Source organism: Misgurnus anguillicaudatus, chromosome 3 (genome assembly GCF_027580225.2).
Source record: "Misgurnus anguillicaudatus chromosome 3, ASM2758022v2, whole genome shotgun sequence".
In the NCBI taxonomy this organism is placed as follows: Eukaryota; Metazoa; Chordata; class Actinopteri; order Cypriniformes; family Cobitidae; genus Misgurnus; species Misgurnus anguillicaudatus.
The window spans coordinates 47,085,577-47,113,357 of NC_073339.2; the positions used below are offsets into that span (position 1 = coordinate 47,085,577).

The 27,781-nt window shown below is 38.5% G+C and overlaps 2 protein-coding genes across 7 annotated transcripts in view; both read right to left on the minus strand.

Annotated features, from left to right (window-relative positions):
• The window catches only part of farp1 (FERM, RhoGEF (ARHGEF) and pleckstrin domain protein 1 (chondrocyte-derived)), a 79,468-nt gene that overhangs the window by 17,200 nt on the left and 34,487 nt on the right, over window positions 1–27,781 (minus strand). For 5 of the 6 annotated variants that reach the window (XM_073866260.1, XM_073866259.1, XM_073866255.1 and 2 more), the window contains 13 exons: window positions 17,118–17,222; window positions 15,988–16,030; window positions 15,821–15,899; window positions 11,570–11,667; window positions 10,122–10,236; window positions 9,794–9,941; window positions 9,614–9,706; window positions 8,402–8,568; window positions 8,062–8,130; window positions 7,751–7,826; window positions 7,442–7,637; window positions 2,179–2,354; window positions 1,406–1,495 (listed from right to left, as the gene is read on the minus strand). In XM_073866260.1, coding sequence (XP_073722361.1) covers window positions 1,406–1,495; window positions 2,179–2,354; window positions 7,442–7,637; window positions 7,751–7,826; window positions 8,062–8,130; window positions 8,402–8,568; window positions 9,614–9,706; window positions 9,794–9,941; window positions 10,122–10,236; window positions 11,570–11,667; window positions 15,821–15,899; window positions 15,988–16,030; window positions 17,118–17,123 — 1,356 coding nt within the window. In that variant the 5' untranslated portion in view covers window positions 17,124–17,222. The remainder of the gene's footprint in view (window positions 1–1,405; window positions 1,496–2,178; window positions 2,355–7,441; window positions 7,638–7,750; window positions 7,827–8,061; window positions 8,131–8,401; window positions 8,569–9,613; window positions 9,707–9,793; window positions 9,942–10,121; window positions 10,237–11,569; window positions 11,668–15,820; window positions 15,900–15,987; window positions 16,031–17,117; window positions 17,223–27,781) is intronic. The other variant, XM_073866258.1, reaches the window with a different exon arrangement.
• On the minus strand, window positions 3,058–7,436 carry LOC141354546 (uncharacterized; the record flags this gene model as incomplete). The annotated part of the gene is made up of 1 exon (XM_073860040.1): window positions 3,058–7,436. A coding segment is annotated over one exon (1,053 nt), but the record flags the coding sequence as incomplete, so codon positions are not given.

Sequence of the window (27,781 nt, forward strand, 5' to 3'; positions counted from 1 at the left end):
GTCTCGGATCCAAAAGCCAAAGAAAATATCCTGTAAAAGTCCTGCTGCTATTTTTCCACTAACCTGTAAACATCAAAGCGACGATTTGCCATCACCAGAGAGACACAAAGTAACAACAAGAACAGAGAAGAACCGGAAAAAAATATATATATATCTTCTGAACCAGTTAACCATTATTACTAAAAAAACACACTTCCTGAATAATTCAGTATTTTTCTTACGCCACATTAACCAACCAGCTCAACCCAGAAACCACTCAGCATTGTCCTGTTATCCATTAAGAACACACTAGCGATGGTCTAGCAACCACCTAAAAAAAACATTTAACATGTTTATCAAAAAATGTTGTATGTGTCTGCACATAAAACTATACATAGGAGAAAGTATTAATAAAAAATTACATCTCTCATTTAACCCTTTCCCGCCTTTGACAAGTTAACTCATAAATCAAGACAAAACGCTTCCCGGGATGATGAGTTTTTCCGCTATTTCCATAATTATCCACTAGGTGGCGCTCTTAACCACCTTATAAAACACTGAAGCATTCACTGATCAAAAAGGATAAAAGTTTTTTATATTCATTTGATATATTGTATATTTATTAGGGCTGGGCCGATACCACTTTTTCATGTCTGATACCGATATCGATACCACAACCTTGAGTATCTGTCGATACCGATCCTGATCCAATACTATCTCTATCGCCCTTTTAATCAATTAAGCTGCAAATAACACATTTGTTAGCTATAAAAAGTCAAGTAAATTTGGGAAGTAAACCATAACTTAAGTATGAAAAAAAAGTACCTCCGGACAAGGCCCATCTATTGCTTACGCTTAGCTATGTTTCTACTTGCCACGCTTTACAGCATGTTGCTTATGTCACGCTTTTACGGCATGTTGCTCAGTAAGTCGACTTTCCATGACAGTTAAGGTCCGTATTGGTATCGGATCGTATTGTACCCCCCGCCTTCTATAATATTTGATCCAACCATTTTCGGACTAATAACGATACAGAATATCGGATCGGCCCACCCCTAATACTTATATATTTGAAAAAATATCTGGAAGGCATCAAACTTTGTGAAAATAATAATAAATGCTGGCACTGGCTGCAAACTTTTTAAAAAAATGCTGGCATGGTAAGAGTTAAAGAGTGAAGAGCCGTGTACGCGGTAGGGGCAAGATTTTGGGTGCACAAGCAAGACGTGCGGACAGACTCCGGTCCACCTCTGTAGCCGCCCAGGTTTTGCACGTCTCTTATTGAAAATGTATTAGATACTCATGACTGCTGCGTACAGTGTGAAATATATTTTTGAGAAAGCTAAAGTTCATAAATACACCGTAAACACAGACCACATGATGGTGACACATACTGACTACATGTTGGGAATTTACACAGGCTTACCACAGTAATGACCTCCAGATCCTTCAGAAACGTCCTCTCGGTGGTCAGAAGCTCTTTGGCAATAAAATAAGCTCGGTCAGTCGGGAACCGCTGTCAGGAGAACAGAAATCAAGACTTTAATATAAACAGAAACTAAACACAAGAGTGTAAGAGACACTTTGTTATTTAAAAAAAAAACCCATGGCATAAATTTTCGTGCATGTCTGTGTGTTTGTATATTTACGCTGTGATTAAATCGCTACTACATCCATTAAAAAATGTGATGCATTGATAAAAAAGGTTTAGCATTTAAACTTCACTGAGAATTAGGTATTGCAATAAGTTACATAATATGTTAGTGTTTCTGGAAAAAAAATTCACTGCAAAGCAACAAGGAATACTCAAATAAACAAAACTTGACCGTTGTCCATGCACATGCACAGAACGTCATGAAATACCCAGTAAGGTAAAACAGATGTTGGCTGAACCACATGCTGGTTTGTCTACGCTACATAATCTGCCCTAAATAGACAGGAATTTAGGTTGGGTTTATCTGGGTCTCCTATTCTGAGAAGTCCACAGAGACACTTGACCAAAATGTAGTGGAAAAAAAACATCCTCTTCCTTCCTCAGGCTGAGGAGCCACGAAATTAAAAGGGTCCTTGAAATTTATTTCTGAGGAGAAAATGACTCGCTTTCCCAACACATTTTGACTAAAACAAGTTAATCTAATAATTTCTCCAAATGAAGACCAACGTAGGACATCTAACACTTCCTCTCCCCAAAAGACAAACCTTCCTCCGAACCTCGTCCTCGTCGTCTGTGCGGACGTAGCCACCGTCGGTCAGTAATGGGCTGGTGAGAGGAGATGGCTGTCGTCCATCTGGACTTTGGCCGAGGCTGAGACTCTGTTTCTGGCCGTTCACCATCACCCTGACAGCCGATGGAGACTCGCTGCTGGTAACGGGACCTAAAGGAGAACATGCAGGTTATGCTAAAGCCTTGCCATAAGAATAATTCGTTAATATAGCTCAAATCAATCTAGTTCATATTACTTTACAAAAGGTACCCTGCTGAACAGACTAGTATAGCATGGTTCAAAAGAGATGTTTCAGACTAGTTTGGAAATTCATGCTTGACCTTTCAGCAGGGAGGTATAAAAATGCTTTTAAGAGATATTTTAGTCGGTCCTCATAAACAGACGATGGCTGACAGCATCACATTGGGATCCAGACATAAGTGAGTCACTCCATCCCAGTCTAAAAATTCAGCCCCGAGGACACACTGACAAATCATATTTCACACATTCCCCGCTGGAGCGAAACATGTTTCATCTTCGCTTTTGAAGATGACTACATCTACGACTGCACAAGCACTACACAAGTACATACACATACTTGCCCGACAAAATCCCGGGCCTCGGATGTGACATGGGAACCGGGACATTTCAAATGTACCGAGGATCCGCAATGCAGCCATTACAGAGGAGGATGGAAGAGCCGAAAAGCTGGTGACAAAGGCCTGATGGTGGAACGCTCACACATGCAAGAACGTCTTCGATTGGACGTTCGTCAAACATGCGACACAAACGACTAAAACTACCACAAAACAAGACAGAGGTGTGGGGCTCTAACATCTACGGGGAACATCGACGCAAACATCTGGAGTCCTGCTTTACAAGAACCAATTTTATTGCTACCAATACAATCATTTACAATGTTAAAAAGTGTACCAAAAATGAGTAAGACAAGAGGAGGAGTATTGAGAAGTAAGGATCGGAGTATTAAAAACATCGTACAGAACCTGTAAACAGGTGTCCAAAAAATTAACAATCTTAAAGCAGACATATCACGAAAATGTATGCATGTTTAAGTGCTATAATTGGGTCCCCAGTGCTTCTATCAACCTAAAAAATGTGAAAAAGATCAACCCAGAAACTTACTTTTGGCAAATTATTCTCTGCAAGAACATGAAAAATAGCTAATTGAAGTTTGGCTCCCCTTGTGATGTCAGAAGGGGATAATACCACCCCTTAAACTGCACTATCCAACCACGACACTGCCATTTAGTGCAGAGAGAAAAAAAATTGACAGGACAATTGAGTTTCAATTTCGACAAACCACCATTATGGTGATCAGTGTTTGCATTTCATCAGCCATTTGCATTTTAAAGGACACGCCCAAAAACATTATAATAAATTATCTATATGGTATTTTGAGCTAAAACTTCACATACGCACTCTGGGGACGACAAAGATTTATTTTACATCTTAAAAAAGTCTTGTGACATGGCCCCTTTAAGTTTGCAGGTGCTACATGATTATAAGAAAATAAAACTAAGGCTCCGATTGTTGACCGTTTCCATGCTTACCTGGTTATTTTTCATTTAGTACAGAACGTTTGTAAACACATGCACGTATGGTTAGTAGTTTTGCATATGTGCCACAGTGATTACACTGTTAACTGTAAATATTACAATTACAATATACGACACAAATATATCAGAAACATATTGTATACCTCAGAAATGTACATTCAAACAATTAGAAGATCACAAGTTGAAAAGCATCAATCGTTCAATTACTTTCTCTCCATAATAAAACCTATAAGTAAGAAGTGATATCACATTTAGTATCATTTACAAAGTAGCTACATAAAAGGTCAAGAATCTACTTTGGACACAAATTACAATCTGGCTGGGTAAGGATTATACACATTCATATGAACAATGGCATAAACCAATTCTTTCGAATAAATATCATCAATCTAACTCGAAAAACTGCAGTGGTCTTGTGAATGGCTGTGCTAACACTTTCCAAAACTTTTCACTGACGTAATTCTTGCCGCCGTTAACGTAAACAGCATCATACTGAACGTGTTAAATAGTTGATGGTGTTTACAGCTAGCGATAATAACTCGTTCGGTTTAATCAAGATTGATGAAAACTTTATCCAGACTTTCAGTACAGAGGTTTGTTCCCACCATAGTAACATGTGCAATCTAAACATGTGCTATCAATGTGCCGCATTATGTAAAGTTTCCACCCTAAAACAAAGACTCCATTTAAGCTACGTTTCGTTTTTCGCATCATAACATTGTCAAAAAGATCCACGTTTACATGAATCTATAAAAACGACACTGTATTATGCATGCCAGGCCAGTAGATGGCGATGTTCGAAATGTTTCTTTAGTATATAGATGCAAAAGTTTTGTCAACTTTATTGGAGAAGCGTTAATAAACTCAGCAGAACAAACAAAGTCCTTTAGTCTGCCTACAAACTGAATTAATGCATGCGCATGACGTCACCGTTATCACAGATTCATGTTAACATAGTTTACGACAATGAGTCGTTTTTGAAAACTTGCACTTTGAAACCTTGAGTCTTTAAAAGTTTACTTTTTTAGGACCCTAAAGAGCAAGCAAACAGCCAAACCGCATAAAACCGCATTTCTTACAGTCTGTCTAAAGCTCACCTGTGTCTATTTCCATTTCAAAAGACCACTGCATTTTAAGAGTCCCAAGTTTTACACACATGAAAAGGAAGGGCAGCAAATTGTTGAGACAAAGACAGGTCAACATGCTTCCAGAGAAGATGAGAAAGGTGAAGCATTCCAGAAATACATATGCTGTCATTGTGCAGGGGGATCTTATAAGCAATGCAAACCGAGCACAGGTTAATTGTTCAGAAAGCATCGCCAATGAGCCGCAAACAGATGACAGTGACGAGGAGTGCCAGAGATACGGCGGTTTGCTTAGAAAAAGGAAATCGAGCAGCAAAGCAAAACATAAATGTTTTTGTGTTTTTAAAGGAGAGATGCATGCTGGGAAAATGGGCAAGCGTACATGACAGTGCCATCAGATTGGCGCCCAAGTGAAACCATCGAAGAAAAACAGTAGGAGCTTCAACAAGCAAAAAAACAAAATCTGAACAAAGCAAGCGTGAAGCCATCACGGTCGGATAGAAGCCTTCGACACGCAACAAGTAACACTAATAATAAAACCCATTAGCTGTTAAACCATTAACAAAGACTTTCTGTCTACATTTACAAAGCAAAAACTATAAAACCATCTGAAGCGTGGGAAGACTAGGTAGGAAACCTTGTTGTTTTCAACTTTTGTCTACAAAAGCTCATGACAGAGCAAAAGACGAGCTTAGTGTAGTTCATCTATTACAACACAAAACCAGTCAGTATGTTCAATCGTAGTTTGACCTCTTGTCACCAAAGATGAGTCACATTAGTAAACTAGCTTATGTACAGTAGCTATCCCTCTGAAAATCTTCCAAATGAAAAAACGGTTCAACGTTGTACTACTCAGAATATTGACTATAAGATTTGTTTTTGTATAAACAGTACAGGTTATGTAAAGGCATGGCATCTTTTTATTTATATTCTGTAATTGTGTAATTTAAAGACTGACCCAACCTAATATTTTACAGTACCACACTTTTGGCAACACCTATTGACTAGTCAACTGGTCAGTGATAATCCAGTTTAGCATTTACAAGTACGGTACAAGTTTATCTTCTAAGATTAATGGTTGAAAATTCTCTATATTTAAGACACAAACATATAAAACTTGCATGATGACATCATCAGTTTAGTGTGTAGTTTATACCTCACTAAGCGGAATTTCAGGAAAAACACTGTTCAGCAAACGGTCAGTAACTCTACTGTTTGACCACTGAAACAAACAGACACCAATTCCATTTAGAGCAACGCTTGCCAAGTAACTTCCTTGCCAATTGACAAAATGCATCTACATCAGGGATGGACAACTTCGGTCCCGGAGGGCCGGCGTCCTGCAGAGTTTAGCCTCAACTTGCCTCAGCACACCTGCCTAAAGGTTTCTAGTATGCCTAGTAAGACCTTAATTGGCTGCTTCAGGTGTGTTTAATTATGGTTGGAGCTAAACTCTGCAGGACACCGGCCCTCCAGGACCGAAGTTGACCATCCCTGATCTACATTCAACCAATAACCAAAGGCACCTGCCATTCTTTCTAGCAATTGAAGAATTGTGCCCCCTTCTCATTATTGACAGGATGAAGATAGTCATCCTCCCTCCCTTGGCCTTCATCCGCCAAACTACCGAATAAGAACTTGCTTCGGGAGGAACCAGCTGCCGCAGGGTTACTAAACACCAAAGGCTGACTGTAAGAATGGCTGCCCGCATCAGATTCGGTATCACTAGACTCTGTTCCACTGCTAGTGGAACCATCTATCATTTGGACCGGGCTGTTGTGGTCATTAGCACTCGGTCGACTTCCATAGTGTTGTTGAAAAATGTTGGATGGAGCTTGACCGTGGCCGTTAGTAGACACACGCTGCTCTACGGTAGCAATACGTTTGGCCCTCGAGCCTGCCGGTCGTTGTTTATTAGCCGGAGTAGAACTCAGTTGGCTCAGAATCATGGGGTCAGTGTCGGAGCGGTTACGCATACCGTTATGCAGTTTCTGCAAATGCGGTGACCGACTGACAATTGGGGAGTAGCTCCCATAATGTTGGGCCTCTCCCCCAGACCGGCCTTTCGAAAGATAACGGCTACCATCATCCCAAAAGCGACGACCACTACAGCCAATCTGCTCTGGACAGTTGCTGGTTTTGTGAAAACTGCTCAACACTGGGCTACAATTTGCACTTCTGGAAGCTACAACGTGGCCTGTAGGTGACTTGGGCCCGTGTCTGTCTGAACCTTGAAACATTTCGTCAACCAGTGTACTGCTGAAGGGAAGAACCCGTGGTGATCCGTTTCCGCAAAATGACCCATTAGACGACTGGCTACCATTGAAAGTGTCTGAACTCTGCACCAACCGATGGCTGGTCAAAGGAGATTCCCTAAATCTAGACCTGATCGCTCCGTTGCCAATTTGCGGACTGCTTCCATAACCGTTACTTTTTCCCGCTATACGCCCGACTGGCTCAACCTCATCATTGTCATGTGTGCGAGAGCGAGGTGTGGTGATGCAACCTTTGACCAAATCATATTCGCTATCTATATCGCTGCAGTCTATGTAAGGTATCGAGGAGCTGCTACCCTTGGCAGCCAGTGATGCTAGACCTGTGCTCAGATGCTCGGCCTGCTGCTTGGATGGGGACGGCTTCAACCGAGCGTCCGTCTCGTCGAGGGTCCCGTTCCGGCATCCGTTGGTCTGTGAGGTTAGGCTCCCCGTGAAACGTTGGAGAGACGGGTTTTCGACGGTCACTTGGGTATGATGAGGCGAGTCCACCTGGTGTCCAGAAGCACAAGCTATCTTCTGCAACATCAGCGAAGAATACGAGGAAAGTGATGAGAGAGATGGCTGCTTTAAGTTTGTACAGTTTTAGGATACTAGGAGTATGCTGGTATACAAAGCTGTGTTATACTCACCTCTCCATGATCCACAGCACCCAGCTTGGGTGTAAATGAAGGAGGACCGCTGTTGGACTGGATTTTACTGTGTTTTCTGAAGACACAAATTAAAAGGTTGGCATTAAGGAGTTTATTCGAAGCAACCCATCAAAGATGTTCAGTCTGGTGGCCCCATTTCCACACAACAATGCAATCGGATAATGAAAAGGCCAAGTAAACACAACACACTAACTGTAATGCAAACTACAACAAAATGTGGCATATAAATGGGCTTAAAAGGGAAAAGAAATAAAATGACATTTAGACAAAGGTCAAGAGAAGAAGCTCACCTTTCAAAAGGGACCTTTTTATATTCAGAATCCTTTACATAATCGATCACCTGCCGTTGTGTGCGACCACTAACAAGACAGAAGATGACAAATGATACACAGGTTTAAAAAAAAGTAGAAAAATGTGTTTATCAAAACCATCGAGCCAGAAATTACTTTATGGGAAAATTATTACATTCAGCTATACATGCTGGTTAGAAATGAGTCTTCAGATGGTAACCTACACACACTACTGAACAACAACCCCTTTACATTTAATATCAAAATCAACACCAGAGCTTTCCTAATATATAACAAAAGCTGTAAAGTTTAAACCTTAGTTTTTTTTATGCTCTGTTACCTGAATCTGAAGGAGGAACCCCTGGTGAAGAGAACCGGCTTGGGTTTGGGTTTAGGCTCTTCAAGGAGTCGGAAGAAGGCGTGATATTCCACACAGATCTTCCAGAAGACTTTACAGCAGTCCCTGCTTCCCATCATAAACTCTAAAGTGTCCTGACAATTGCTTTGCTAGAGAGAGCGGTGAACAAATTTATTTCTGGATTTAAACACAGAGTGCGCTTTTAACTAATAACTGGTTCATAAATAGGCATGGGCCGGTTACCAGTTATACCGAGATTTTAAACAGTCAAGGTTTCAAAGCCACTAAAATGTTCTGTGATACCGTCTCCAAGGTATAAGCCGTGTTTATACAAAATTCATAAAAAAATTTAGTCATGTGATTGATTTGATGTTTACATTATTATATTACGAAAATATTATATATATATATATATATATATATATATATATATATATATATATATATATATATATATATATATATATATATTTGGGAGCATATTATAATTTAAAGGCTTTATTTTACCTATCATTTGAAAATAACACATTTTTGTGTTTCAATGGCAATATCGCAACACCGTGAAGCCGTGGTATTTTTGCTAAAGGTTATCATAACCCCAGAATCTTATACCGGCCCATGCCTATTCATAAATGCATAAACTTCCGATGACACTAGACAGAAAATAATTTTTTTGTGGTTCCTAGATCTGGTAACTTTATAAAAGTACAAAATAACAATTTTAAATGTGAGAACATTTATTCACCGTTTAATATTGACACCTGTGGTCATAGGCACCAGTTTTTTTCACAGGTGGTAGCTCGGCAAAACATCATGCAACACTTAGGTTGCTTAGTAACGGCAGACGCTACAGGAGCACCCATGCACTTTAGAAAAAAGGAGGAAAGCGACACAATCGCGATTTCCATGCAGATTTATGTGCAAAATGTGAAAAGCCCCTCACGAGATCTACCAATCAATAAACAAGATTAACCAAGCGTTTTTGGAAATTAATTGAGCATTTTCCACCGGATTCCTACCTGTGGTGTTTTAGTCTAATTTACAAGAAAAAATACAGCTTGAAAACACCATATAATTTTTCCAAATCATAAATTGTCGAGTACTACAAATAATACATTCAATAATAATAATTGTGGTTATACCACATTGTCCTACTGCTGATAAATGATCAAACATGCAAAAGCAAGCACTTACGTTTAAGTCGCGTAGTTTTATTAGAAAGCGCTTCCTCTTGAAGCTCAACTTTCGGACTTTAGCCCAGTTAAATGAATTTATCTTGGTGTGGCCCTTTACAGGAAGAAATTCAAGTACATTAGAAAAAAATCTAATGATATCTCACATCTAATATGTTTCACTAACATAAGTTAACATTACCTGAAAGACCAAAACACCAGAATGGGCCACGGCGAGGTTCAATTTAGTGCCCTCTCGATCTTTTGCGGGGTGAAGACGCACTCCATACATTTCCAGTTTTCGGGCAATCTCCAAGAGTTCATAGTCTGATATGGCTGGCGTCTGTCCGATGTGAAAAAGCCACAAAGGTTGGTTAGATTTTAAAAGTGTTTTTAGGCATTATTTGATGCTGAGGCTATGGAGTGGTTAATACGAATAATGATCATCATGTTATTAAGTTTACTTTGGCTTTAAACATAAAAAGCATTATCATTTAAACAAATGAGCAGAACTGAAGAGCGTCACCCACATGTGATTCTGATGATACTCCATGATTCGGTCCATCAGGACGTCCTGGTCAGGTATGTATTTGTTATGGAGCAGATGTTGTTTACACTGGACTTCATCAAAATCTCCAATCTCAGCTATAAACAGACACACACACATACCTTTTATATGCCAGACACCCAAATTTTCACAAAATCTTATCACCCAACTTGAAAATAATGTATCTAAATAATGTGATGCTTTACAACCCTAAATAATAAACAATGTTCTTTAAAATAGATGTTGAAATTCATGTCAATTCCCACATGAAAAATGTAATATACTTTAGTGTTTTTTAACTTGACCATAGTGAATATTAAAGTAAGCTATAGTATTTACTATATACTAGGGTTTGTTAATACTACAGAATAGTTTTCTAAAAAAATGCCGGATTGTTGTTACCAATGATTGGGTAAATAAATATTGGACAAAATACAGTGTTGGGTTAAAGGTGGAGTGTGTGATTTTTAGAAGGATCTCTTGACAGAAATGCAAAATAATATACAAAACTATATTATCGGGAGTGTATAAAGACCTTTCATAATGAACAATGTTATGTGTTTATTATCTTAGAATGAGATGTTTTTTTCTACAAACACAGAGGGTCCCCTTACATGGAAGTCGCCATTTTGGGCCGCCATGTTTCTACAGAAGCCCTTAACGGACAAACTTTTTTTACCAAGTTGTCTCCGACGATGACATGTTTTTCCAGTGGCGGCTACTGTAGCTTCTCTGTGTTTTTTTAAAAGCAAGGGGTGTGCAGTGGGCTGATCCGTTGGTTGCAATTCACAACCTCATCACTAGATGCCGCTAAAATTTACACATTGCACCTTTAAAATGACCCTATGTTGAGTTGTTTCAACCAGTGGTTAGGTAAAATCCCAGCGTTGGGTCATTTTTAAGCCATCAATGTTTTGTCAAATATTTATTCTACCCAGCATTTTCGTGTGTAGGATACAGTATACTACAATTTACTATAGTAAACACTAAAGCGTACTACAGTATTTTTGTAGTGGTATATTTTTTGATCAGTCAGTCAACTGTTAACGTCCCTTTGGTTTGTACCTGTGGTCAGTATATCAAGTCTATTACTTATGCTACACTAGTCTTCAGCTCTGACTGGTTTCCATGGCAACTAAACAGCCAATGATTTAGCGTTGTGGAAGCAAAGCTTGTTTGACATGATCTGAACATGGTTTTGCATGAGCGATGACACCGCACATAATCGCATCCGTCCACTCTGTCTGTGCCATGGTGTGCATTTAAATTTTGCATTAGCGTGACAATGAAAACTAGGGCAAGATTTACATACTAAACATTTCATGCTTTCACAATGGAGATCTTAAAGAATGAAACCAAACAAAGAGATTTATATAGTGGGATTCCTGAAATAAGTGGCATTATTTTAAGTTTGACAGAAAGATTTCTTACATTGCACTATATGTGAGACCAGCTGAGCGGCGCTGCTTTCATTGCACGTCAAGCGTCCACACGCCAGGTCATGTTTGATCTGCAGGGCAAAAAGATACCTGTGGACAGACAACAGGGGTATAATTAGTACAATTAATGAGAACTAAATGAAATTTACAGACACCACCAATGTCAATGTAAAGGGTACAGTAAAGAGTTTTATAAAAAAGTACAGAACCTTACGGCACAGAAAGACTCCAACAAAACACAAGTAAAAACATACGGTGAAAAAAATCTAAATATTGAGAAAATCGCCTTTAAAATTGTCCAAATGAAGTAAATAATTACTTCAAATTAATGTAATCTTAACTATAGATCGGCTGCCAAACCTCTCTTCACTTTAGGAAACCAAAACATTTGTTATTTTCGATTAGGTATTTGTTACAAAGTTCAGTTTAGCCACAAGTCCGACCATTAAACAAACAGCGCGTCCAATGAAAACGTCTATAAATACTGATGAATAAAATTAACTAGAATAAAATATTATTAAAACGTTAATTTATAATTGGCAGTTTCACCTTATTTGAGGTTATCTGAGTATAATTTTAATCTGACAATAATAATAACTCCTTGAATAACAATAGGGTCCTCGCACATAGGGCTCTAAATATAAAGTTTTAGTTTCCTTTGCATTTGCAATGTTTAACTCAGTTGTAATAACACTAACCCTGCAAAATTCCCCAAGGAGTTTTCTGTTTAATTAAAGTTAGCAGCGTACATGGCAGTGTTTGATTTCAAAGTGGTCATAAAAACTCTTTCAAAAGGTTATAGTGTCCCTTAAGCATCTTTGTAGACACACACCCTTGTTTTCATCTCCATTAAATATAATTTTACTGGTTTATGAAAGCCGCTGGTATCTATTAAAGCATGTTTAAACAGAGCAAAACAAACTCAGGTGAGGCTTTGACTGACAAGCTGATTACATCTGCAAGAAATCTATTCAAATAAATGAGGAAAAAACATGTTTGCTTTTAATTGTCAGATGGTTTATTACTAATCTAATCTCAGTGCATTCTGGTATTGCCTTTTCACTGTTAATGACACACATCCTGCATTTAAAATCTCCTATTTCCATGCAATACATCCTGCTAAAATCAGGAGTAGTATGTCTTAAACCTCAGTATGTAAAAAGCAGTGTGCGAGTGCTGCCCAAAAATAGTCCCCATTGGTAACTTTCAATAGCAGGGGACTATTTTTGGGCAGTGCATAATATCTTTTTGTGCCTCCTCCATTAATAGTACAGTAGCAAAGTCCTTGATTATTAAGCCAAGATTAAAGTATAGTTCATAGCCATATCAGCCTAAAAAAATTGCGACTTTTAATTTTGTGTTGGTCTTAGTACACAATGACTACAGAAGAGTCAAGTTTTAAATAGTAAAAATATCAAAACTCTTTGGATATTTTTGAGCGCGATGCTAATGGTCTAATCAGATTCAATGGATTGTGCTAAGCTATGCTAAAAGTTGTACCGCCAGACCCGGAGATCGGCTGAATGGAATCCAAAAAGGTAAGAATCAAATGTTTAACTGGAAAATGAGCCTATAAAAAAAGTGGAGTGTCCCTTTAACATTGTATGCATTGTATAGTACACATTATACACACTAACAGTGTAGGTAATTTGAACTAAGGTTATCTACTTGTTGTTTTTTAGCTTGTTATCGGAAATAAACTACTCTAACCGTGGGTTCACAACAGAAGCGTTTGAGGCGTCAAATTCGTATCTACCGCACGTAGTTGGACTCTTGAACATTGTGAGCGTACTCGCTTCATTCGCGCATGAAATTCTAGTCATCGAGACATTCACGCGGAAATTCACGTCATGGGAGGGGCTTCTGCAACTCCGCTCGCTTCCTGTAATCACGTCACTAGAGCAAGCTCCTGATTGGTTAACACGGCGTGTTTTTCCACCAAAGTTCAAATTTTTCAACTCGCATGTTTCCTGCTGCAATGCGCAAATGAGGCGGAATCGCGTCTACCGCGCCACGCTAAACGCCTCATTCGCGCTGCAAGACCTCCAGACGCACGTCAACGCGTCTTTACATTGACTTAACATTGAAATCACTCGCACTTAACGCCTCTACCGCGGCTGTTGTGAACGCAGCATAAAATGACTTTGTTGTTATTGAGTCTTAGCGGAGTTTACCAGACATTACATTTGTTCCGCGAAAGCCGCCTGTTTATGTTGTTACTGCTGAAACCATCTATTGGTCAACATTTACATACAGTACATACTGTCACATAAAGTATGTACACTGTAAAAAGTAAAAGATCAACTTCATAAACTACTTCAATTTATAACGCAGAAAATATTAAAACAAAACAAAAAACTTAAATTCGTAGGCTTTACCAATTGAAGCAATTTTTTAAGTTGATACAATTTTTTTATAGTGCATTTCAGAAACAGATACATTTAGAGTTATTTTCATAAAATCAGCTTAAATGTTCAGTCCATACTTCAGAAACTAACAGCAGAAGTGAACTGAGACGAGAGGCATGTAGCTTGGCAAAGTTTATCTGGACTCAAGCGACACATGTTTATTCAACTAAAACAAACACTGTTTACTTTATGTCCTTTACTTTTCCTTTACAAGGACAAAAGTTTTTTATTAAATGCAATAAACATTTTATTTTCTCTAGTGTTTTTATAGTTAAAACCACCCTGCCCAAATCTATAAAACATCTAAAGTAAAACCTCTCTGAACAGTCGAATTGTTCTTAACCATGGAGGTTTGTCAACCGTATTGAAATAATCCATCACACAGAGTTGAACAGCTTAGTTCACTTTTGGATAAAACATTTTGGGAAATATAATATACAGCGGTGTCAAGAAACAGAAACTCTTTGCCCGCTGCCAAGCAGCAACTAAAAGTCAAGCCAGGACACAGAGAAGCTTTGGTGAAGAGAATTTACAGACCCTTCAGGAAACCTGGGACACCCAAACAAAAGAAAGTGTTTATCTTCTGCTGTTAAGAGTACAAACTGTTCCCTGACATAAAAAGACAGCTTATCACTATTGTCTTTCTGTCAGACGCGACTGCATGAATGTGCCAAAAATAGTCATGTGTCAACAAACAGTTTGACCATAAAAAACATTACAGGCTGTACTGAGAGGCCGAATGTTGTTACATGATGTACAGACACCAAATTTACCTTAATATAGACATTCAATTCAAAAGTTTTTCATCCTATCTTCATTTGTTATATTTTATCACCTCTCAAATATAAGTAGGATTCTTTAAAAATACAAAATTTTGAGCAAAAAGCTAAAATAATGGCATTTCTGTAAAGGACTTTAGTTCAGAGATCAGATTGAGAACGATCAAAACATACACTGAGTTTTTACTGTTTCTGAATCAGTGGATGCTTCAGTGTTTTATAAGTTGGGTAAGAGCACCACCTAGTGGATAATAGCAGAAATACAGATTGCCATAAAAACTTGTCAGAGGAGCGTCATTGGCAGGGCATCATTTTTTCTTAATTGAGGAGATAACTCGTCAATGGCGGGGAAAGAGTACATACGTACGTACCGTAGTTTTCGGACTATAAGCCGCATTTTTTTTTTCATAACTTGGCTGGTGCTGCGTCTTATATTCAGGTGCGCCTTGTAAGTCAGTATGAATTAATTTTGACATTTATGAGGCAAGAGACATCATTACCGTCTACAGCCGCGTGAGTCCGCTATATGCTGCTCCTGTACTTATGTAATACAATGGATTCAGTGATGCGGAATGCTAGTTGATGCTAGTTGGCTTGTTTGGTTAATTTAGACTATTCAACCTTCCAGGTAAGTTCTTTATGCTATGGTTTATCTTTTTAATAACTGATAATATTACTTTAACGTACAGGCATCTATTCAGCCTGCTGTTCTGTCTGCTATTGTTTAGTTGAATAACTCGCCTTTCCAGATTAAATGTCTGTTCTTCGGCTTGGATTTTGTGAAATAATTTTCTAAATAAATGTGACGTATATGACTTATATATGTTATTTCTTCTTAATGACGCATTTTTGAATGATGCGGCTTATACTCCGGTGCGGCTTGTAGTGCGGAAAATATGGTACGTAAAGTGTACGTGACCTAATGCACAGCCTTGCAAAGTACGGTACACTTAATTTGACTCGTTCAACGCATTTATATTTACAGCTGAATAGAAACTATACAGAAATCATACAAAATAAAGCTGCAAGGTTTTAAACAAATAACCGAAATCTGACCTGGTGAGTTCTTCTAACAGCTGTGTGTGATCTGGAGGGAAAAACTTCACCACAAATCGCAGGATGGTGTTTTTGGGCCCTGCATAAAGAGAGACATTATCACTGTTGACGTCCAGTCAGATGAGTTATACAGATTTAGAGTATATCAATGACATTTGGATACATACGTCTGATTTGCTTTAGAATTGGCTTGAGCAGGTCTAACCAAACCTGAATAAAGCAAAGCAAACAACAAATACACTTAAATTCAGCAGACAAGGGTTTATTCATAAGAAGTGTTAATATATATTACACATATTAATTGAAATAGTACAAAAAATAAATATTGAAACATTACCCTACTGACAAAACCAGCAAAAGCTGGTTGGCTGGTTTTAGCTTGTCTCCCAGCCTGATTTTAGCTTATTAAGATACGTGATGATACATTTTAGCTGGTCAAAGTGACAGCCTAAACCAGCTTGGCTAAGCTCTTTGGCTGGTCTTTGCTGCTTTAAGATGAAAGTAGCTGGTTTAGGCTGGTCCTCCCAGCCTAGGAAAGCTGGTTAAGCTGGTCTTCAAGCATGGTCAAGCTAGTGGGTCAGCTGGTTTTATTTGGTGGGTCAACTTGTCTTCCAGCCTGACCAGCTAAGACCAGCTAAAAAAGTGGCCAGCTTAACCAGGTAAAACCAAGCTGGGAGACCAGCTAAAATAGGACAACCAGCTTATGATGGTTTTTGCAGGTCTTTTCAGTAGGGTAGGATAATTTTACTAGCACACACCCTTGTAAAAATACTGTGGTAAAACCATAGTACAGTTATAATGATACAATAAATGGTAATACCATAGTACTTTGATTACATGATAATAGATCATTACTATATGGTTTTTAAGGTGGTTTAAACAATACAATAACATTAGGTTATAAATGTCTATAAAAACATAGCAACATGGTATTAAATGGTATGTTGGTAGTTCAAGTAACTTTCTTGTTGTTACAAACTAAACACAATGTTTTGTGTAGACAAAATATCAATGGCTAACATTTACAAATCAACATTAGTCAGCTTACTAGATGGCATATTATATCACACAAAGGATATTGTACAGCTATGTGGATTATTCAGCTGACAAAACATTGAATGTCAACCTTTCTCTGCAAAAAATTTCCAGTGGAAAAAGTGAAATATATGGGTTGTGAAAATGAGAATTCAGACCTTAAATAACACAGCTCACTGAACACTGTCGCCCCACCTCATTTTCATCACGTCCAATTAAATATACCACAGACATTACAATATAAAACACAAGCACTGCTCACCGTCATCTTACGGTGGTCCTGGAACTCCAAGCCGAAGTAATCGCCCTCGATGAGGTTCAGATGACTGCACACCAAATCAAACAGAGCCTTCCCTGAAGCTCGGTTCTGTTGAAACAAAATAAATCTGCTCAGGAAACTGACTAAACATTAAAATAAACCTTTTAAAAACTACATTGCATTGTTTCTGCTGATATGCAAACCAGGCAAAAGTCATGAGTCATGCATCAACTTTCTTGCTTTCCATTTATACCACAGTAGAGATCAAAAACTTTGTGTTATTATGGTAAACAAACATCAAAGGCAACAACAGCGAGTTTGTCACTAAAAACAGTTTAAACACAACACAAGACACAGGTGAACTATGACCTCACTGTTTAAACAACACAAACACATGTGCAGCACAGCTGAAGTCACAGACGTGAGGTATGAAAACACAGCAGTGGGTCACCCAAAACACAGACGGCTCTTTGAGAGTTACAGCGTACTGCGAGTATCTCAAGTGTCACCAGGAGTCAAAATAATAATGCAGGCGACCATACAGGAATCTTAATATATCGCAATATACCAAGCCAAGATGCAGTGAAATATCGCAATGGTTTGCGATAACTAAACGATTTTAATTCTTCAAAAATATTTGTAAAATACAGCAGATGGCAGGGAAACTGGCAAAACAAAACTTAAAATGTATGTTGCCTAAAAAATTTAGCATTTAAATATATTTAATTATATAAACTTGAAGCATTATTGCATTATATATATATATATATATATATATATATATATATATATATATATATATAGCAAAACATATCTTCCCTTGAATATCATGAATTCCCACTTAAAGGGACAATAAGTAAGATTTACCCCATCTATTGGTGAAATTGTATTTTGCATTCAAAGGAACAGTGCTCTCTAGCGCCTCGCTTTTTGTATGAGACAGTGTAGTGACAAAATGCGCCCTATAGAGCAGTCTGTCCGTTTAGGGCTACTGTAGAAACATGACAGTGACTTCCACGTAAGGGGATCAATGATGTATGTTGATAAAAAGGTCTCATTCTGAGGTAATAAAAACAATACAGTTCATTATATAATGTCTTTATACACCACTGTAGATTATATTGCATTTCTGTCAAGAGATCTTTCTTAAAGTTACACAATGCACTTCAATAGGATAAGCAAATTATTTCAAATCGTAGGAAATTGCGGATGTCTAATTCTTTCACTCTGAGCTAAATACAGGAAAAGGTTAACCTAAAACCCACTGTTAGTCTCTCAGCAGCTAATCTTGACTTCATCGCCTCGCGTGGCTGCCAATGAAAACGTCCAACATCTGCCAACACGGGTCCAGTAAAACGCCGTTAAATATGGCACATGGAGGCCAGCCTGAGGTTAAAGTAAGCAGTACTGCAGAGGATTTTGGGAAGCAGGCATTCATATGATATATGGAGAACTTCCATTACGGTACGTCACCCCCTAAAAGATAAATGACCCGATATATCAGCGTCCCTCGGCACTTCAAGCATGTGCATATTTACAGTAACGACAGTCTGGCCACTCCCAATGAATGATAGTCTCTCAGGAAAACATGAAAGCATGTTTCCAAACGATATTTACTACATGTTATTTTGTACTTTGTATCCATAATAACTGTGCAAATTAGACATCCGCATGTATAACTGCACAGTAATGTCTATGAAATGATTGTGTTAAAGGTCAAGGGTTCGATTCCAAGGAAACACACATACTGACATTTTGATAAAAAAAGGCTTGAATGCACTATTGGATAAAAGCATCTGCCAAATGCAACAATATCCAAAAATGTTTGAAAGGCCCACCAGGGATGCTTTTCTAGAACCTCTCGAGAACATCTCTTCAACAGTTTTCCCCGGCGGCAGTCTCCAGACCTGCTGGGTACCAGCTGTTTCCATGTGGTACAAGCAGAAGAGGCAGAGAGAGCTGCCAAATCGCGCACCCTCCATCTGCTGCCAACACCAACCGCTGGCACAGGCGACAGATCCATGTGCTCAACGTTTGCCTGTGCGATACGACTGCAGGCTGCACAATGACGCGAGTCTTTACAGCTGGAGGCCGATGTGATGTGGGAAGAGAGTTGACTGCATGGGGTCAATAGAAATCTGACCCCTAGAGTAAACAGCTGAGCTCAGGAAAGCCAGGAAATCTCTCCCCAGCATGACATATTTGCCTTGAAATACAAGCTGAGATAACGGTGGTTAGACGGTTAGATCTCGGGCGGATTAAGACCAGCGAGAAACTGTCCAATGACTGACTGCTTAGCAATGTTAAAATCAACAGAAAAGACCCGATTTACTTTCCAGTTAAACATATTTGTTCTTATTGTAATTACAGAAAGAAAAAAAACAATAGCCAATGTTAAAAACCAATAGCTAAAAAAGTATTTAGGGATTATTTTAGCATCTAACATCCCAAAGCAGTCTCATGGCAATTTGTACGTATTTTAACAAGGTGGCTAATTCGTATTTATTTGTTAGACCACATTCATACATTTTTGAACACTGCCCCAGTGACATTGGGGTTAGGGGAGGGGTTTCGTCATTGTTGTTTTTATGACAATCATAAATTTTTGCACAATTAACTTTGTACGAATTCATACAAATTAGCAAAATCGTAAAATATTTTCCCGTGTAATCAAGCTAAACCAAAATACACAAAAAAGGCGCTGTTAAAAACAAATGGCCATAAAAAGTATTTTGGGATTATTTTAGCATCCAACATTCCAGTCTCAGGCCATTCGTACGCATTTTACAAGGGGGCTAATTCGTATTGATTCGTTAGACCACAACCACATTCATACATTTTTGAACACTGCCCCAGTGACATTGGGGTTAAGGGTGGGGTTTCGTCATTGTTGTTTTTATGACAATCATACATTTTTGCACAATTAACTTTGTACGAATTCATACAAATTAGCAAAATCGTAAAATATGTGCAAATTCCCGTGTAATCAAACTAAACCAAAATACAAAAAAAAAACAATAGGGGCTGTTAAAAACAAATGGCCATAAAAAGTATTTTTGGATTATTTTAGCACCCAACATTCCATTCGTACGCATTCTACAAGGTGGCTAATTCGTATTGATTCGTTAGACCACATTTGTACATTTTGTACGATTTGCCCCAGTGACGTTTGGTTTGGGGTGGGGTTTCGTCATTGTTTTTTATAATAATCGTACAAATTAGCCAACTTGTAAAATATGTACGGATTCTGGTGAACTGAGGCTAAACATTCAGGTCTGGCTTCATTTTGGAGTGGCCATTTTACAAAAAAATCCCAAAAGCAAGTTTCATCCTATATTTTTCCTCATGAACATTCTGTTTTATTCCGAAATGTATAAAATTCCGGATTCTCTTTCATGTTGACAATAAAACACAAATGCATTGGTGCGAACTAAAGAGCCACAATTCTTCATTAACTCTTTCCTCTCCAGCATGTTTTTAATTTTCACAAAAGTTTAATCTCTAACAAAAAATTCTTCCTATAAACATACAATATACCCAATGAGAGAACAAAACCTCTAATTTCAAACCAAAAATACAATTTCATTCTCTCTTTATTTGTTCTCTTTGTATCTCGAAAATTAAGCATAGTTTTACTACAGTTAAAACAAAGAAAACATGGTTACTGTAGTAAAATCATGCTTACCACAAAATTACCATGGTTTTGACAACAATGGTTTTCAAAAACCATAGTTACACCATGCTTACTGTAGTAAAACCATGGTTTTGATAATAGTAATCAATACACCGAATAAAAAACATGGTTACTACACTTTTACCACAAAAAAACATGGCTAATTTTCATAAGGGGTCACATCTTAAATATGGGTAGGTTTCTTCAAAAATACCAATTATAAAACGGTTAGTTCCAATCCTTGATTCTGATTGGTCAATAGGTGTGCTTTATTCACAATAAAACACTGCTATGACCGCTTCACCCAACGGTTCTATTTAATATCACTGCGCCCTTAGCAACACCCTTAGCAACACATAAAGTCTGAGAACAGTTTGTTGTTTTTATTTGAGCTTTCATGTTGTTGTTCGCAGTCAGGGACTATTTTTTCTAGCGGAATGAATGCTTTTAGGATTTAACTCCGCTTCGCGTCGTGCCTAACAACGCCCTTCAGCCGTTACTTATTCACGATACAGCACAGCCTCTCGTACCTTATTGCTTACATATTGAGCAAAAAGCTGAGATTATTGCATTTCTGTTAAGGACTTTTTTTAGAGATCAGATTCAGAGCGATGATCAAAACATACACAGAGCTTTTACTGTTTTTGGAACCATAAATGCTTCAGTGTTTTATAAGTAGGGTAAGAGAGCCTCCTAGTGGATAATAGCAGAAATTTAGATTGCTGTAAAAACTCATCATTGGCAGAGAAGCGTTTTCTTTTAATTGACGTGAGAACTTATCAATGGTGGAGAAAGAGTTAATGTAAAAACAACTAAACACAATAAAAAAACTACCCTTTGTTAAATGTATATCCAGACTGGCAGCGATAAAAATCATTTGCTTGTTGCTAGCTGATTAAGCTGATTAAGACTTCTCTAAAATTATGTTTACATAAAGTTACTATCAGAATATAAAATTATGCCGTTACTAAGGTGTTATCAGGGTATTTTAGTGCATCACACAGGTAACCAAACATTTTACGTTACCCATTGGCTTCCATAGTAGGAAAAACAAAAACCTGGGTACCATCAACTGTGTGATCAATTTTGGGTGAACTATCCCTTTAAGTTTTCTGTATGAATCAAGCAGACTGCAGCACAAACAGTGCAAGATGAATTACACATTTAGTTTTGCATTGCGGCTTTGTCTAAAAAAACTACAATAGCAACAGAGATGCCTGACTTAGCAACACCAACAGAAGAAAAACAGTCTCATGACTGACTCCAAGTCAGCTGTAAACTGGACACTGCTGACCACATCATCACAAGAGCAGGTCAAAGATACCATGAGAAACGAGAAAAAAATAACGCTGGCGTCTCAAGTAAATTTATTATCGTTAAAGCCCGAGAGCCGCGACTCCATTGGGTCCCAGCGGTGGATGCAGCACAGTAGCCGCGTCCCTCCCTTCTTGAGGCCTCGTGTGTGCTGCTTACGATATATTAGATCCAGATGTTCTGATCCAGAAGACAAATGTTGCATTCAAAAGTTTAATTCATGATCCTGTAACATAGTTGAATGCATCAGTGATGTAATTAAACTTTAAATGTTAGCAGACTAACTAAGAGATGAACGAATCTCGACCACTAAGCTGCGCAACTACAATGTCCACAGGAAATTAAAGCAGCTGCATGTTATTGGCGACCTTCATCTAAAACAGATCTCACACTATCAAACAATGTGTCAAGACTCCAAATGAATGTAAAACACAATCCAGCCATTAATCCTGAGCGCACAGAATTCCAGCCAGCGGGAGACATACAGACGCGCTCTCATTGATATTCTGATCAGCTCAAACAGAAAAGATGCGACTGAAGCGACAGCCGTTTTGAAAAGATCTTCTATGTATCTTTTGTGTATATATTGTGTGTTATTTGTGAATTGTGTGAACTTATATTCTGGGCACCCGTGTGCTGTTAATGATGTAAAAATGAAAAACATTAAGAAACATCACACAAGCCTGGAAAATCACTTTATCATAGATATAAGGTCTGATAATACTCGGTATGGGATTTTGTCAAAACTTTTTATTTAAAGCAAACAGAACTCTGAAGGGTCATCAAAGACCCGAAAATATCACAAGAAAACAAAAGGGTAAAGCAAATTTACAGCAAAAGCATGTTAGTGTCATTTCATTTGATAGCTCTTCTGGCACATGCAGTTTATATAGACTTAAAATAACTGTTGACTAAACTCTGTTGGCTGCATATTAAGAGAAAGATTAAATACTTCATGCTCCAAACATTTAGCAGTGTATTTCATTTTAAACACATACTGAATTTATTGGTCTGTCTGTCTGTCTGTCTGTCTGCTAAACAAAGACATCTGAGATATATATAAGATAATTTTGTATGGTCTGTCTATCTCTGCCCGTCTGTCTGTCTGTGTTTTTATCTGTCTGTCTGTCTGTCTGTCTGTCTACCTACCCATTTATCCATCAGGGTGTATGTCTTGTCTATTTATTTGTCTATTTGTCTGTCTCCCCGTCTATTTGTCTGTCTCCCCGTCTGTCTGCTGTCTGTCTCCCCGTATGTCTGCTGTCTGTCTCCCCGTCTGTCTGCTGTCTGTCTGTCTCTTTGTCCGTCTGTCTCTTTGTCCGTCTGTCTCTTTGTCCGTCTGTCTCTTTGTCCGTCTGTCTCTTTGTCCGTCTGTCTCTTTGTCCGTCTGTCTCTTTGTCCGTCTGTCTCTTTGTCCGTCTATCTGTCTGTCCCTTTGTCCGTCTGTCCCTTTGTCCGTCTGTCCCTTTGTCCGTCTGTCCCTTTGTCCGTCTGTCCCTTTGTCCGTCTGTCCCTTTGTCCGTCTGTCCCTTTGTCCGTCTGTCCCTTTGTCCGTCTGTCTGTCTGTCTGTCTGTCTGTCTGTCCGTCCATCCGTCTGTCCGTCCATCCGTCTGTCTGTCTGTCTGTTTCTTTATCCATCTGTCTGTCCGTCTGTTTCTTTATCCATCTGTCTGTCCGTCTGTCTCTTTATCCGTCTGCCTGTCTGTCTCTTTATTCGTCTGTCTGTTGGTCGGTCTGTTTATCTGTCTGTCTGTCAGTCTCTTTATCTGTCTGTCTGCCTGTCAGTCTATTTATCCGCCTGTCTGTCTGTCAGTATCTTTATCCGCCTGTCAGTATGTCAGTCTCTTTATCCGCCTGTCAGTCTGTCAGTCTCTTTATCCGCCTGTCAGTCTGTCAGTCTCTTTATCCGCCTGTCTGTCTGTCGGTCTCTTTATCCGCCTGTCTGTCTGTCGGTCTCTTTATCCGCCTGTCTGTCTGTCAGTCTCTTTATCCGCCTGTCTGTCTGTCAGTCTCTTTATCCCCCTGTCTGTCTGTCAGTCTCTTTATCCGCCTGTCTGTCTGTCAGTCTCTTTATCCGTCTGTCTTTCTGTCAGTCTCTTTATCCGTCTGTCTTTCTGTCAGTCTCTTTATCCGTCTGTCTTTCTGTCAGTCTCTTTATCCGTCTGTCTTTCTGTCTATCTATTTATCTGTCTGCCTGCCTGTCTATTTAATTGTGTGTTTGCCCGTCTGTCTGTCTCTATATCCGTCTGTCTGTCCGTCAGTCTCTTTATCCATTTGGCTGTCCGTCGGTCTCTTTATCCGTCTGTCTGTCTGTCTGTCTGTCTCTTTTTTTCGGTCTGTCTGTCTGTCTATTTATCTGTCTCTCTGCCTGTCTGTCTATTTATTTCTCTGTCTACCTGTCTATCTATTTATCTGTCCATCTGGGTCTCTACTATTTATCTGTCTGTCTATCTTTCTGTATCTCTGTCAATTTATCTGTCTGTTGGTCTATTTTTCCAATGGTCTGTCTTCCTGTCTATTTATCAGTTTGTCTGTATCTCAGGTGTCCATCATTCTGTCTGTCCATCTTTTTCTTGCAACCCACCCAGAAAGTACCTTATAATTCCCTAGCAACCAACCAGAACACACAAGCTAATGCCAATCATACAGCATGCCTTAACAACCACCTAGCAACTGCCCGCATCCCTTTAAACTCTCAAAATATGACAACTATGCTGCAGGAAAAGTAATACTCTTTTCACACTGTACAGACAACGATACATCATCTCTTGCTATGAGCTTCTCATTCATCAGCTGCTGGTGACTCACAATGAACTGCATTCATTAGCTTTCAGAGATCACCCAAATATCTGCCACCTCTTCAACTGGGCCATCAGACAAACACAGGCCTGTGGTGTCTGGATAAACGCTGCTTCTCTGAAGGCCTTTTATAAAGATCAGATTAGCAGACTCTTGGAAACAGCAGGTCTGTGCAGCAGTAGATGGCTTGGCAGCATTCAGTCGAGTCACAATGATCCATTCATTCAGACTTCTGAAAGAGTTTCTCTCCCGCTGACCTCTTTTATAGCACCATTTCTTATATCTAAAGAGATGCGCAGGACCTGACAACCGCTGGATGCATCTTGTGATAAGACTTGCTAATAATAAAAAACTGTACTGAAAGCATAAGCCTTTTTTTAAATTAAATAAATCAGAATTGAAAAAAGACAGCGGTCTTATGCTCCTTAATGTTAATGTTAACCCCTGAATGCATAATTCAGTATGTCATGGGTTTATAAGAAGAAGAAAACTATCTGAAGGCAGTAATTCATGACAAATTCCAATGAAACATGTTGGGACAGATACTTGAGACTTGATAAATAAAAAGTATTTAGCTTTAACAACCAAATGAAGTTCAACAGTATTAAACAATACTACATAAAAACTCTTTTTTTTTGCATTTCCAATGGCGTGAGATTGAGGCATGGCTTCCTGCTTGACCAATGGCAGATGAAAGAAATGTTTGGCATTCACTTTTAATGAAACAACTAGAAGCATACAAATAGAAATTAAATGGATTTTATTTCATTTTGATCCAGACAGACACGGGTTAGTATAGCCCTTTTCACAAGGAGATTACGGAAAATACAATCCCGGATGCATTTTCCGTGTCAGATTTTTGGTTCATTCACACTGCCAATGATTTTCCAGAATCTGTGCATGCATTCATACCGTAAAGCTCCCGTAAAGACATGTGACATATGTAAAGTCCTGCACTTGGTAGTTTTTATTTCAAAGCGTCTTAAGTTTGCTAATTATCCGTGATTTTTCTCTCGAGAAAAAGAACATTCACAGCACGTGTTTGTGTTCACGCAGAAGCCTCTCCGACAATTTTACAGAAATTTTCTGGGAACAAAGTGTTGTGAAAATGGGGTTCATGAAGTAAGGATGAATGATAGTAGTGAATATTTATAATACGGTTAATAATACAAAAATATGGTACGAATACACATTACATGCATATACATATCGATTTAAACCTCGGTAGCAAAAATGCATATTAGAGAGTGACTCATTTCTACCAATTTTTCTTATTGGAGTTTCTATGTATTAAAAGGTGAAATTGCATTAAATTAAATGTAAGTAAATACCACCTGTCCCTAGCTTCAAGATTCAACCTTATAATTTGTCCCACGCTGGCATTATTAAATAAAGTCGCGGGTAACGTGGATCCTCCTAATAAGATCTGACAAACTGTTCATGCACCCAACGGTCTATTCCCATGAGATATACGGGTGAGAGGCGTTTGATTAAATTTTAAACCTGGGCGTTATTAAACATCACGGTCACATCATTAAAATGCAGCGGTCGTCACCGCACCTCTGAGGTTACGCTAATCATGTATACAATAATGAGAAACACAGCAGAGCGTCGAATGAAGCCATGCTCTCAACCAAAGTGGAGTTAAAGGATTAGACATGAAAAGTCTCATGGGAAATCCCACATTATTGTCTCAACATTATCAAATAAGATGCAGCGCTATCAAAGCTAGCTGCTGTCTATCATCAGCACTCATCTTGATTCTCAGTCGAATCTGCTTTTTCATTTAGACACATGTTAGTCTTTTGATCAAGATGTACTACTGTGATATAGTTGCTGAAAAATCCATCGCCAGCATGCACATGTCCAGTGCCCAGCTTGCTTATATTGTCACAGCTGCAGAGGAACTTATCTGTGCTTTTAACCAAATCTTTGAGGCAAGTAGCAGGTCATTGCTAAGCTTGGTAATGATTTTACAATCCTGACTGTTTCCATACAATTTATAAAACAAACATGAAGGTTTAATGAGAAGAAACTTAGCAAAGGTCTGTTTTGGTGATAACAGATCAGGGTGGAGGACAACGCCCCATCCACTTTAAAATCCTGGCAAAATCTGGGAAATTTTAACCTACAGCATGACAAACCCAATCTAGTCTATATTGCATTACAGCACTTTAACTAAAGGGGTCTCTGTGGACTCTCGAGGAACTTGCTTATTATCAGCTATTAAGATGCAGATGGGACCATGATAGTGCAACTGTGTGTGAGGTGCATGCGAGATGTTTGACAATGCAAAAACAAATGCAGACAAAACTTTACATTTTACATAACATACTGTATGAGGTAAAGAAAATTAAAAAGTATTTATTGTATGGTCAAACATCCTTGGTACTTGTCCTAAATGCATTTAAAGGGTTGGAGTAAGAAAATATGAATAAATCAATGGTCAGGAATTTGTTGAATGAGTGAAACTAATGAAGATTATTTTTCACTACAAAATAGTAAAATCTATCAATTATATAAATTATGAAATTTGCATAAATAAAATGAAGCCTATTAAGAGTTTTATGTGGTGACATCATCAAAATGAACCGTATTGTTTTTATTACCTTATAATGAGTCGTTTTTATCTACATACAGTGCGGGTCTCCTTATGGAAGTCGTCGTCATGTTTCTACAGTAGCCCTAAATGGACAAACTGCTCTACAGCGCTTCTCTATGCGTTTCGAAAGGGAGGGATGAGCTGTGGTTGCAATTCACATCCTCACCACTAGATGCGGTTAAAATCTACACTTTGGACCTTTAAAGGCACAATATGTAAGAATTCTGTATTAACTCTTTCCCTGCCAATGACAAGTTTTTACGGCAATCCATTTTTCT